The sequence below is a fragment of the Nuphar pumila genome, chromosome 7 (genome assembly GCF_984573655.1).
Source record: "Nuphar pumila chromosome 7, dmNupPumi1.hap1.1, whole genome shotgun sequence".
In the NCBI taxonomy this organism is placed as follows: domain Eukaryota; kingdom Viridiplantae; phylum Streptophyta; class Magnoliopsida; order Nymphaeales; family Nymphaeaceae; genus Nuphar; species Nuphar pumila.
This window is the reverse complement of record NC_143255.1, coordinates 55,047,043-55,060,321: the sequence shown is the minus strand read 5'-3', so window position 1 is coordinate 55,060,321 and position 13,279 is coordinate 55,047,043. Positions and strand designations below refer to the sequence as shown.

Below are 13,279 nucleotides of genomic sequence, written 5' to 3'. Positions count from 1 at the left end.
TTACAAAACACTCAGGACTACCGACGAGAGCTAGATTTTGATTGTACTGGACCCTTTCTTTTTTTTTTAGCACCTTTGAGCTCTCTATAAACATCGATGTGAGTCTTTTCATCCGAATCCATATCATAGGCAACATCTGATGTGATGTCTCATGCATGGATCTAAGAAAATGGAGTGACATCCTATAAGTAGATTTTTCTAAGGTGGTTCCTCCAAAATAAATAGAGGGTTGGTCTTCTTAATCCGAGAAAATTCAAAGGAGCCTAAACATTAAGTTCTGTGCTGGGCAGAAGGTCAGTATTCAGGTCCCTGCGACGCATAGGCCACAGGGTGGACGTTTCTTTCAAGGGAGCCAGGTCATCAACTGGAGATGCAGCTCCAGACGACTTTTTTTTTTTAAAGGAAAGCTAGGGTTAGGCAGACCCCCAACAATTATTATTCAACGTACCACTGGGGTTTGAACCTGCAACGTCCCACCACAAAGAGACGTGCACTGACAGCTCCTACCAACCATGAGGAGCCCCCATTGGTCAGCCCGAGACAAGTTATCGTGAGCTCCGGGTGATCCTTATCCCAAACTTTACTCAAAGAATTACGATTTTATGTTCCTTTTATTTTTATAAGATGATGAAGTGCATCGAATAATAAATTCTAAACAACCTTGCTAGTCATGCCTAACAAATTTATTTACATGTATGTTGAATATGAGAGAGAAAGAGAGAGAGAAGTCTACTACTTTTTTATTTTATATTTACATAGGTTAACAATACAATTTAAACATCAATACCATATTATAATCAGACATACGTATCAACAGTATGGAAGAGAATGGGGATGGTACTCCCTGAAAACCAGACAAATCTCTGTACACACAATTTCAACTCTTTGACACTTCAATTTTGCACGCCGTGAAGAGCATTGATAGACCATCTACATAGATATGCAATAGTATTCAGAACCTTCCTAAAAGCAGCAGTAGTATAAACATCAGAAGCTAACCAACCCTTTTCAGGGCAATCATAGACATCAGAAGCTAACCGATTCTTTTCAGGGCAGTCTTGGCGATCAACCGGTAAGGTGTTAACAAGCGCTAGAAGCAATGGACTGAACATAAGATACCGCCCGATCCACTAACAGTAGAAACCGAGACCTGGGAAACTGTGAACTGTACCTAGCAGTATCTGTGATAGTTGCAGTAATAGCAATGTGTGAGTTATCAAGCATCTCTCTAATAAGTTGGACCAAACTGGTTTGGAAAGAATATCTCCACCTATCAGCTATAACTTGAGAGTCGAAGTTCCCTTGACATAGCGGCATATGTTATGAAGGAAAAAACAAACCAGCGCCAGAGAAGACCCAAGAACACAGGAAGTAGGCAACAGCCAATTTAAGCCGGTTGAGAGGTATCGTCGCAGATGCACCATGAATCTGCAAACTCCACCTCGCGCATGTTCACAATCAGTAGCAACATTTCCAGGTTGTTCATTAATGCTTGATGGAGAAGAAGACCATAACCACCTCTGGACAGGACCTGAAGCAGAAGATGGTCCTGAAGGTGAAGGTATGGAGCTTGTTGCTGCTTTTGGTATAGATTTAGTGCCACCTGTGGTTGTGATGAGACCAGAATCGATCTCTGAGGAGGCTGTCCTGCCACCATCTTTTATCATGCGCAGAAGTGTGGATATTGACGATGATCCTCTACTTGGTTTCAATTTGCATTTAGTTTCAGGTTGGCCAGACAACGATCCTGAGCTTTTGGATACAAGGCAATGTTCTGTTTTGATAGGTGATTTCTTGCTGTAGTTTTCAGAGAGAAGCAATCGTTCCTGAAGATCATACTCTGAATCATCAAGATCACTTAGAACAGTGACCGTTTGATCCTCATATGTGCAGGTTTCCACTACTCCCGCTGCAGTTGATTCCATCTTATGGATCTGCATTCTGATCCTAGGACCTGTAAACTCTTTCGGCAACTCGTGATTGCGCCTCCGGATCTGAATTCCAGTTTCATTCCCATTAAAGATACCATCTGTAGATCCAGGATCCACCACTGACAGTTCATCATCAAAGCCAAAATCAGACAGTGAAATGCCATCCGTTGTTGATGGATGGTTCAGTGGCTCTCCAGTGGCAGCCATGTACAATTCTTCAAGAATCTGCTGCTCATTAGCAGAATCAACTTCTGAGTAGTTTCCAGCATGGAATTCATCAGGATTCTCAAGGTTGCTATAGAAGCTAGACTCTGATGCTTGGTACTCAGATTTGACAGGAAGCTCCTGATCAGAGGCGACTAAGTCCTCTGCCTTTGGAGAGTCAAGGTTGACCTGCAAAAGTGTGTTAGTGTACATCACTGATTGCTCTGGTCCAGCCCGAAACAAGTCTCAATGAGATGAACATACAAATAGATACAGCACCAAAGTGAGCAGGCAGGCAAAGAAGCTCCATATAAACTCGTAAGGTTTCTCTGAATCCTTCATTATTCTAACCCACAAATTATCAACTCTTATGACTCCATTGTATTAGTTCAATCTTCAAGCCATCTTGAAGCATTGCAGAACATAACAATTTTCAGGAAATGTGCATGTAAAACAACTTTAAGGAAATACTTATGTAATTTAACCACTTTCTACCTCATGTTCTTTAGAATTCTCTCCGCAGTTCATGCCACTGACTATCAGGAAATGCAGCTCGGGTGTTAGAGAGACATACAAAACTTAACCTAGTCCTCTTCCCACACTTGGAACCATGTCAATCAAATTATTACATGTGCTACTAATACTACAGGTAGATACGCTAGTGTTCAGGTCAGCAGAGGTCAGAGCATACCTGGAGTTCACTTTCACTAGTTCCCAAGTAAGAAACTGCCAATGGATAAGGTTCGTAAACAACCCAGTCCAACCACTTCTCAAATGGAGAAGCCATTTGTGCCACCTCTTCAACCCTTCCAGCAAACTCCTCTTCCAATTTGGGCTCACGCAGTGGAACGATTGCAGTTTCCTTTGGAGAATAATCATTAGTTTTGGTCTCTGCTGGACCATCATCTTCATGTTGTGAATCCAAGCCATTTTTCTTTAAAATTCGACAGAGAACATAAGAACCCTGTTCCATGAAAGAAAATTACAAAACAGGTACCACCAAAATAATAATAATAAGTTCCTCATACAGAAAATTACATATTCTGGATACCTGAATAAAGTAAAAGAACAAGAGAAAAGTCAAAGAAGAAAGCCCATACATGCAATCCAGGTGCTACAGCTTCACACTCTTTTTCACCCAAATGGTATTCATGCATAACCCAATCAGTACGTTTTCCATGTGGAGCGCGGCCTTCATGGAATACCAAGGTTTTCTTGGTCCCTACAATGCGCTTAGCAGAACGGACGTTTCTGTCCTTTCCAGTAGCCTTCCAGTGACCAGCTTCAGTTGCCCTATTCTTTCGAGAACCATTTGGATACTTCCTGTCCCTGGGGCAGAAGAAATGCCATTTGCAGTCTCTGCTCGGAATGTAAGATTTTCCTGAAAGTAATAACCAATTCACAACAGCAAGGTTTTAAGTGCTTTAAAATGAATTGACGACCATTGATCCAAAATAAAATCCAGTAGCTGCTGCTATGATGGTCAGGAATTCAGAAATTCCGTCCCTGTGGAAGGAGCACAAAATATCTCCAACAAAATCGTATGATAGGATCAATGAAGCAAAACTTTTCATGGGCAAGTATTCATGAAAGTATGAGAATATCAAAATGAATGGAATGCAGTACAAGACAATCTGGGAAAGAATACCTGGCAAGTCCCAAGGTTCATATTTATACAGGTCTATTTCTGGTATAACTTCGAGGCCTTCCTGTTTCTGACCAAGGACTTTCCTCTTTAGATAATAAGAAACTAGTTCTTCATCTGTTGGATGGAATCCAAAACCAGGAGGCAGCGAAAGAATGTCTGGCACAGCCATAACTCCAAAGATTTTTAAAAAGAAAGCTCTGAAACAATACACAAGAAAGTCTTCTGTCAACTAATGAATTCCGAAGAAAAAGAATTCCCAAATCAATGATCTTGTGATCAAGAAATGTTCACGTTGGCAAAGACAATCACAATCAGAGGTTTACATAATATATATGATGGGGGCAACGGTGGAGGATTATTCAACTAGTGCAGATCTAAAGCACCAACTACAATAAGAAACAACATAAGCCAAATCTTCAACACTGAATCAGGTTTTAATGTTACCAGAAACCTAAGAAAACAAATAAATAAAGCATGGTCTGTTGAATTCCTGAAGAGTATACGATTTGGGACCAGGCAAACATGTCCATTGAGAAGACCATCAAGTGCTCCCACACAAACTGGGTCGAATGGTGCAACTCGAAACAAAACACAGACAGTCCATCATAGAATACACATTACCTTCAGAAAACTGACACTAAAATTCCAAAAAAAAAAGAAAAGAACACACATAAATACAGAAGCTTCTAAGCATTGAAACAAAGCTGAGCAACCAACTTAACCATATAGCAATTTTGATTATCCATCTTTTAACCATGATGTCCTGAATAATCCATCTGTATAGATGATATATTACAATTCCACATTATGTTAGCATGAAGTAGTCAAAATCCATTGATTTCATAGAATTATATGGCAATTCATATGTCGAACTGAATACTAGCAAAACCAAAAGGCGAAAGAAACATCAAAGTGAATCAAGCCATTTGGAGTTGAACAAATTTCAAAATTTCCATCATACCACCAAAACAGAGATGTTACACAACCAATTCTCATGGCGATGCAAAAATCAAAATTTCAGAACTTCATAAAAGAAACATATGTGACAGTCACGCACCAATATGGCTCATCCACTAGCAATAAAATGAAATCAAGCAGATCTGTTTTAAACCCCAAACTCCTATCAAAAGAAATCATTTTATAGCTAGAGAAGATTCAACTCCAAGTACAACAATTTCCAATATATTTTATCAAAGCATAGCGATCAAAAGCCTTAACAAAAATAAAGAACAAATCCATTTAACTTCAAACAAGCATACAGACATCTAATACACTTCTAATTTAGGACTCATTATTGAAAATCATAAACGAATAGATACAACAGAAAAAAGGAAAAGAAGCAAAGCAAGCAACCAGCGCCATTCTTCGTGCATCAAAATTCCATTTTTACTAGCAACACATTAAGAAATCAATGAAACCCCAAATTTCCCCACAAAAAAAAATTTAAAAAGAAAAAAACAAGCACAATCTAGACTAAATCCCATCAATATCCCCACATCAAACCACAGAATTCGCAGAAGCAAGAACGATCCTCATCATAATTTTTTCCATCATAAGCCACAACGATCATTCTAAAACGAAGTCATCAATCATTTTTAAAGAGATCAAGTTTAAGGACCTTCCAAAAAACCAACAGATCCTGAAAAAAAAAGCACATCGAATCAAACTCAAAAACCCTTTTTTTAGAGGGAGAAGAGGCAAATGGTTTTATATTACTGTCAAAATATACATACAGGCATCGAATCCAACTCAAAAAACTTAATTAATCGCCAGATCACAAAACCTAACGAGTTCGCTTACGAAATTCAACTGCTTTTCGTTTTCCCGACCAAATCAAATGCGAAAAATCCAAAAAAGAACCTGGAAAACCGCAACCCGAATCGATTAAGCCCAAAATCTTAAAGAAATTGACATCAAAGGGCCAAGAAAGAGGGAAAACAACAAGAAACTCACCAAACGCCGAGGCGATCCTCTTCTGAATCATAAACCCTAGCGATTCATCAGAGGAGGAGGAAGAGACATCAGAGAGGAAGCCAATCTAGTGAAGGAAACCGCGCTTTACTCCGATCAATTTTTACACAAAGGGAACGGCAATCTTCCTCGGGAAGCTTCAAGGAAGCATCATCGCTAGAGCAACGCCCAAAGCCCTCAGTTGCTCTTCAATGGGAATGACTTTTACAGGGAGGCAAGCAAGGGGCGCTATATTACCGTCGTGCCCCCCACCGCCACTGGATCATCTCTGGAGATGCCCTCTCGTTGTCACGAAATTACGAAAGCATCCTCTTCGTGGAAATTCCTCCCCAACAAAATATGAGCCCACCTTATCCAGACACATCGGCGGCTAAAAGAGTTCTTAATTTTTCGTGAAAAAATGAAAATATTTATATTTTTATTGGCCTAAGACTGTTTTTTATGGTTCACAAGGGTTTGGTTTAGGGCACGTTTGCAAACAAGAAAGATGCAGGAAAAGTGATGCAAAATGAAAAATTCTTACCGATTTTCCGATCCTTCCAAATGAGAGGCTTTTTGGTTGAGAGAAATTTTCTAAAAAAATACATATTTTTTATAGAAAACTTTCCTCCATAAAAAGGGTGAAAGAATGTTTTTTACAAAAAAGAAAAATTATTTTTACCATCCCCACAACCCATCTAACCACATCTCACCGTCACCACCATCCATCTCATCACCACCGTTGACCGTTCTCCTCGTATCTTTCATTTTTTTTTTTTTACATTTTTCCACTTTGTTTTCCTCATGCTACACCAACTAGTGAAAAAACTTGTTTTTAAAAAACTTCTCATAGAAAAACTTTGTTTTCTTATGAGAGTTTTTCTCTCTTCCAAACGTGCCCCCGGTGATAAGGTAGGTTGCTAGACAGGGAGCCGTTGATGTTCAAAACTCACAAGCATCACTTTCATGCACCCTGTGGGAGACGAGGGGTGTGTTCATGAAGTTTTTTATTTTTTAAACGCAAGCTGGGGTTAGGCAGACCTCTACAAGTTATCCAATTATACAATTGGGTTTTGAACCTGCAACATTCTAACACAAGGTGACGTGCACTAGCTTCTCCTACCAGACAAGCGGAGGCCCCCTGGAGTGTCCACGAAGTTTTAGGCTATCAGGACAGTGACATAAGTAGGGCAAGCCTAAGTCGCCGATCTTGAGGGTGGTTTTTTCATGTCATAAAAAAGTAAATTTATTTTTTTCACAAATAAGAACTCAAATATCACATCAAATTTGTAATATTTTAGGGCGTGATAGTGATTGGGCAGCTCGTTGGAAGGGTGGAAGTTTATGCATATTGGGTGATGCTTCTATGTGAGGGACTTCAAGTTTGGATCGATCTTCAAGTCCAGTGTGAACATGGTGGTGCCCACATGAAGCACTTAGTCTTTGCCACCTTCTAAGACACAAACGTTCATGTTTAAAAATATACTTTAAGAAGCTTTAAATTCATATCCAATTATATCAGACCGCAAGTTAGAAACTTAGAACCACATCGAGTCTTGGAATTGAATCTCGCAGTTCCTATTACCTTAGATTAATTTTCAAGGACAACACACACACACATATATATATATATATATATATATATATATATATATATATATATATATATATAAAAGAAATCAAATCAACGCCAATAGATTTGGGGCCGATTCCATTCGTACTAGCTGAGTCAGGATGGTTCGATTCGATTATGTAAGAGTGGTTGTGGTGATTCTACCTATTTTTTTATTACAATAAGTTAATAACTGAAAGGAAAGATCTATTTTCTATTATAATAATTGAAAAGGAAAGGCGTTTTGAAATTTTCTTTTAAACTAACAAGGGGACATTGTGCCATCTTGTTCTTAGACCCTCATTATAAGCTTCTAGTTGATATTTTTAATAGTTTTTCTGCATGGACCTTGGCTAAGTGGCACTGGCGGAGCCAGGGGTGGGCGGTCGCCCACCCCAGAATTAGAAACCAGATTTTTTTTTTTTGACGATGTGAAAGAAAGAATATGCGTCCATGTGTGTTTTCTTCTGACGATGGTGGTGCTAATCTTTTCTCTTAATTTTTTTCACCTTACTGAATTGTGTAAAAACTGCAGAAGAGACAGGTTATTAGTTCGTGGGAGTTGGAGTTCTCTCTTGTGAATATTCAACAAAGATCTGTGTTTTTCCCCAGCTTCTTCTTTTGTCATTTGTTCTTTGTGAAACCGTGTAACCTACGTTTATGGGGAACCCGGCTCCACTCATCCTCTGTGGTCATAACTCCCTCTGGGATCTCATTGGTACTAAGTTGTTTTGATCAATCTGGCCCTATCGATGTGTTCAGCACGTTTGATTTAATAGAAATCAATCTTTTGATATTGTTCTTTAACAAAAACACATGATTTTCGGTTTATTTTGACAGTGTTTTTTAACAAAAAAAATCATGTTTTTTATTAATGGTTATTGATTTTTGAATCACCAAAAAGTCCTCCACATAAGTCGAATTCTGTCTATTCAAATGCCGATCTTCACTATGATCACATACACAGGGTCCAATTTGATGAAAACAACTTGCATCAGTGAGGACCTAATGACAAGAATTACGATATGGATGACTGGAACCTAAATGTGGTTATGGGTGCCATGCAAAACACTATGCTTGCTTCACTAAATGGAGGAAAAGAAGGATTGAAAGTGTATAACCTAGCCACGGGCAGGCCGATGCCATGAAGGCCCTCAGAATGATGAAACCAGATGGTACCATCAACTTGATGGCCATTGCCTTCTCCGGCCAGGGAGGCCGCTTCAAGAAGAGCATGTCAGATCTACCACGCACAACCAAATTTTCTTCTGACAATGGGTGGGGGAAAATTACTGGCTCTGCCACTGATCTGAATAAATGGATCGTCCTTCAAGACCATAGCTGAGGCCCGAAGTCTGTCCACCCAACGAAAAACTTCTGGCTCCGCCACTGCTCAGTGGTGTCTCGAGCTTTATCTGAAGACCGTGCAGAGCCTAAGATGAGTGCTAGCCTAGCTACAGCTACGGTGTGGGCACTCATTGTGGCCCTGTGGGGTTGGATTTAGACTTGAAGGTCCCTGGAAACACTCGATGACCCATTCTTTGTACCAAGATTTTACCCAAACTATGAGTGTTTATTTCCTGTCATTTGGCTTTCTTTCGTATAAAATAAGGTCTCTTTCTTATGAAAGGTGAAACGAATCTGGAAAATATATGATGGGACCCACATAATAAGTGGAAAACAATAGCTTTTATGTCAAAATTACTTAACCTTTAAAAATGGATTTTTTAAAAAAAATAGGCATCCCTTGGGTTACGTTTGGATGTGAGAAAAACTCTCATAAAAAAAGAAAGTCTTGCCTATGAGTAGTTTTTTCAAAAAATATTGTTTGTTTGTGTAGCATGAGAAAAACAGAACAGAAAAATGTGAAAAAATGAAACCGAGGAGGGGATAGTGGTGCCACCTCTTTCGCTTGTTTATTGTCATACCCTACCCGTCCTACCTTGTTCATCAAATGTCAATCCTAACTCTCACATGCAAAAATAGTAAAATTCCATCTGAGAGAAGGGTAGAAGGGCATGTGCGGAAGGCCAGAGTTTGTGAAGAAAGAGGGTTTTGAGGGTGGGATGAAGGGCGCGATGGGGTTTTGCGGTGACAACAGAGGCAGCATGGAGGACTTATCCTACAAGGTGAGTGTCTGCTCTGACCTGCTCGAGCTATCATCTTTCGATGACCTGATAGGGTTCAAGGAGGCCATCAAACAGGATGGTTTTGCCATCAACGAGGTTAGCTTGTGGTACGTTCAGTCCTTCCTCAAGAAGATGGGCTTCTTACATAGGACGCCATTGATGACCGTTGCACTCTTCGGCAGTACCGATGTTCTCAAGTGCATTCTCTCCACCTATTATATATAACAACCCAAACCGGGCCCTCTCAAGCTCGGGTTTGTGGAAGTTAGTTTCCAAAGAAAATTTATTGTAATAAGCTCAAAAACAACCTCAAAAATTGTGCCAAAATTTATTTATTTATTTATTCAATAACTGAAGGTTTATACAACCATTTACAATAATCATAACCATCCAAATACAATTATCATAAGCAAAATAAACAAAAAAATGAAAGTGAGTCATACTTCAAACGTGATGAAATCTGATGGCAGAGTCAAAGTTCTCGACTAATTCTTGTGGTTGGTAGCAATTTTTAAACCAACAATTGCAACCAAGAGAGGAGGGTGAGTCTACAACCCAATAAGTTCTCATTTACAAATAAACATGACTGTTACAACTGTAGTAAGCTCTAAGCTCCTAGTGTTAGCTTAGTTTGCTAATCATACACACATGTTGTTTAAGAATTTTTTTTTCTTTTACCGTATCTCTATCATCATTCTCAAACTCATACTCTACTCTAATCGGTTATTCCGAATATAACCTCCTCGGGCATAGCAACCCATGTGGACAATTCAAAGTCTACGGTGTTGGACAAACATATGAACCACTTACAACAATATAATATAAATCGGCTCAGACTATAGACACAAGTGGTGCAACTGCTCGCCGGTTGCAAGCCGAGAGCTACAAAGAGTTCAATAGATAGCTAACCGAAGAGCTAGGGTGGTTATACTTGCCCCCAAGGTATTTAAGGAGCTATATCTACCCCCATAGTGTCTCAAGGAGCTATACCTGCCCCCAAGGTATCAAGAAGTTATACATGCTCTCAAGGTTTTGTAGATCATGTTGCATTTTACATATGTCTAGTGGGCAATGTTTTAACCCCTAAGGCTTACCTAGGAACGTCTGAGATATTCTTAAGGTACACATGAGGTACACACCTCAACAATGCCCTAAACCATGTCTCATAGTAAAATTTCTTATTATGTTTTGTGTGGTCATCCTATACACATTATTCTTTCAACATTTATTTCTTAAAGTTAGTATATTATAGAATCATCAATGTATGTCCACTAACTACTTTTTAACACGTATTCACATGTCATAAATTTAAGAATAATATCTCACTACAAACTTAGTAAATCACGATACTTACAATGCCCCTCTCAAGGCATAAGTGTGACATTCTTAGGATAATTCCTACTTCGAGACTCTGGAACTCTATACTCAGTTCTCAAAATCATATATCAATCTTTTACATGAAATAATGTCATAATTTCTAACACACAGGATACATTCATAATTAAATCATGTCATAAATCAAGCGACATACAATATGTAACATCATATTTAAGTATCATATTGAACATCACAATTTATGAATTCATAAGCATCCTAAACATTGTTCTATTAAAGATAAATAAAACTAGCATAATTTCTAACACACAGGATACATTCATAATTAAATTATGTCATAAATCAAGCGACATACAATATGTAACATCATATTTAAGTATCATATTGAACATCACAATTTATGAATTCATAAGCATCCTAAACATTGTTCTATTAAAGATAAATAAAACTAGCATACTTAAAGCACATGAAATCACATTGAAATATGCCTAAACCAACTAGCATGTATTTTATTCAACTAAGGATGAATTTATAAATGTTCAGTTACCTATAATGCTAAAATTCCAATTCTAAGGAATATCCTTAGCCTCTCGCAAGTTTTAATTTGAAATCAATGAATATTTCATATTATCATTTACAATCTCGTCTTTATAAAAATTATCAAAAATACTCATGGGCTTTAATGCCAAACTCTGACTCCGTTCTTTCAGAGTTTGTCATCACATCCTGTAAGACCCGTAATTTTTCAGCAAAAATTATGAATAAGTCTGCGAGGTATTTTATGTGAAAAGAGCATATAACCTCGAAATGCAAGACGAATAGATTTCAACGAACTAATTATGCTTATGACGTACGTATCCTTGCAAATATATGCTCAATCAGTTAGAGAGTCATAAATTCCTCCTTGAGTAAAATCAAGAGATTTGCATGAGCCAACTTTCTTAGGTTCATCGATACAAAGAGAATAGCGTACTCAGAATTTTTCAAAAAAAAATCACTGAAACCCCAAAAATTCGTTATACCCACAAAAATGTTGGTGGGCCTTACATAAAAATAAGTCAAAAAATATCTTATGAGACCCACAAAATATCCTGTGAAAAATCTAAGTGAGCCCCACACAAAAAGAACCACTTGACCTTATCTTAAAAGAGAAGGCTAAAATGGTAAAAAGGATAAGGTTTATCCTTAAAGAAGGTTAAGGAAACTTACTTGGCCTATAAATAGGACCCCCTCCCCTTTTAGAAAAATTATCTCCTCCCTTCTCTCTCTACTTATTTCTCTCTCTAAAACCTATCCTAACCTACCTGAGCTTACTTGACCTGGTTCTGACCTTGCCTGAGCTTGCTTGACTTAGCTTAAGCCCAACTGAGTCTAGTCAAGCTTGATCAAGTCAACCTCTTTCAGTCTTAGCCTAGGTTTGTCCCACCTAACCTCGACCTGGCCTATTTTAGCTAAGTTTGAACCTACTTGACCCAGTTGACTTGGACCGAACCCAGTTTAGTCCAAACCACTTGGTCTTAGCAACTTGACATGCTCTTCATTTTTCTTAACTAGGTCAAACCTATCTGATCTAGTTTAGCCTCTCAAAAAAAGGTTTGAACTCAATTTAACCAAAACTAGGTTCCAAGTGGGCTGAAGTGCAACTGAAGTCATTTTCACATGTTGAAGAGTAAGTTTACATGTCGATCTTTCTCTATCAAGTGATTGCTAATTGTTGTGGTATGGTATAGATTGTATACATTCCTAAAAATAGTATATGACCATAGTCATTGGTTTACGCCCTCTAGGACACTCTCTCTATCACGTGCGTACCCTAGCAACTATCGTTGGATATTTTTCGATAAAGGTTCCTGCTTTCTGCAAATATATATGTGTTTGCTTATACTTTTAAGATTGTTGTTGCGTCGAACGATGTCATGACTTTTGCTTTTTGCATATTACATATATATGTATTTGCTTATGCTTTTAAGATTGCCGTCGCGTCGAACGATGCAAGGCTCCTTCTTTCTTTAATTTACTTATGCATTTAAGATTGTTGTTGCGTTGAACGATGCCAAGGCTTTTGTTTTCTACAAATATATATGTATTTACTTTCTACAAGTTATTTAGTTTGGTTTCTTTCACCGAACATTAAATATACTTTCATTTACGTTGTTGTACTATATCGCACAGACTTCTGCTTATATTACATATAGCTATACATAAATGAGTGTTCAAATGGAGATCAACTCTTATCATCAATGTGATTTCATATATCGCTCCTCGATCAAGATTTTGATTGATGAAAGAAGTCCCTAATGGAAAGACTTTGTTCTTGTGCAAAACTATTTTTTGTAAAAACCTAAGTCACTTATGCATGGCCTAGCTATGGCATAAGGTTTCAACGAACCCTGATAGATACGAAGTATGCACAATGATATGTATCTATTTCCGAGTTAAGTGTAGTGTTTCTCCATTAAAGAGAGGAAGT

At 38.2% G+C, this 13,279-nt stretch overlaps 1 protein-coding gene across 2 annotated transcripts; it reads right to left on the bottom strand.

Moving 5' to 3' along the window:
* Positions 1–724: 724 nt before the first annotated feature.
* On the bottom strand, positions 725–5,935 carry LOC149832293 (uncharacterized). Of its 2 annotated transcripts, XM_090014421.1 has the most exons (6): positions 5,737–5,935; positions 5,584–5,643; positions 3,784–3,980; positions 3,236–3,516; positions 2,827–3,099; positions 725–2,324 (listed from the first exon to the last, which is right to left on the bottom strand). In XM_090014421.1, exons 3-6 carry the CDS (start codon positions 3,950–3,952, stop codon positions 1,278–1,280), a joined length of 1,770 nt encoding a protein of 589 aa, XP_089870547.1. In that variant the 5' UTR covers positions 3,953–3,980; positions 5,584–5,643; positions 5,737–5,935; the 3' UTR covers positions 725–1,277. The 2 variants fall into 2 exon arrangements, with proteins under 2 accessions (XP_089870547.1, XP_089870546.1); XM_090014420.1 differs by lacking the exon at positions 5,584–5,643.
* Between the last annotated feature and the right edge of the window lie 7,344 nt (positions 5,936–13,279).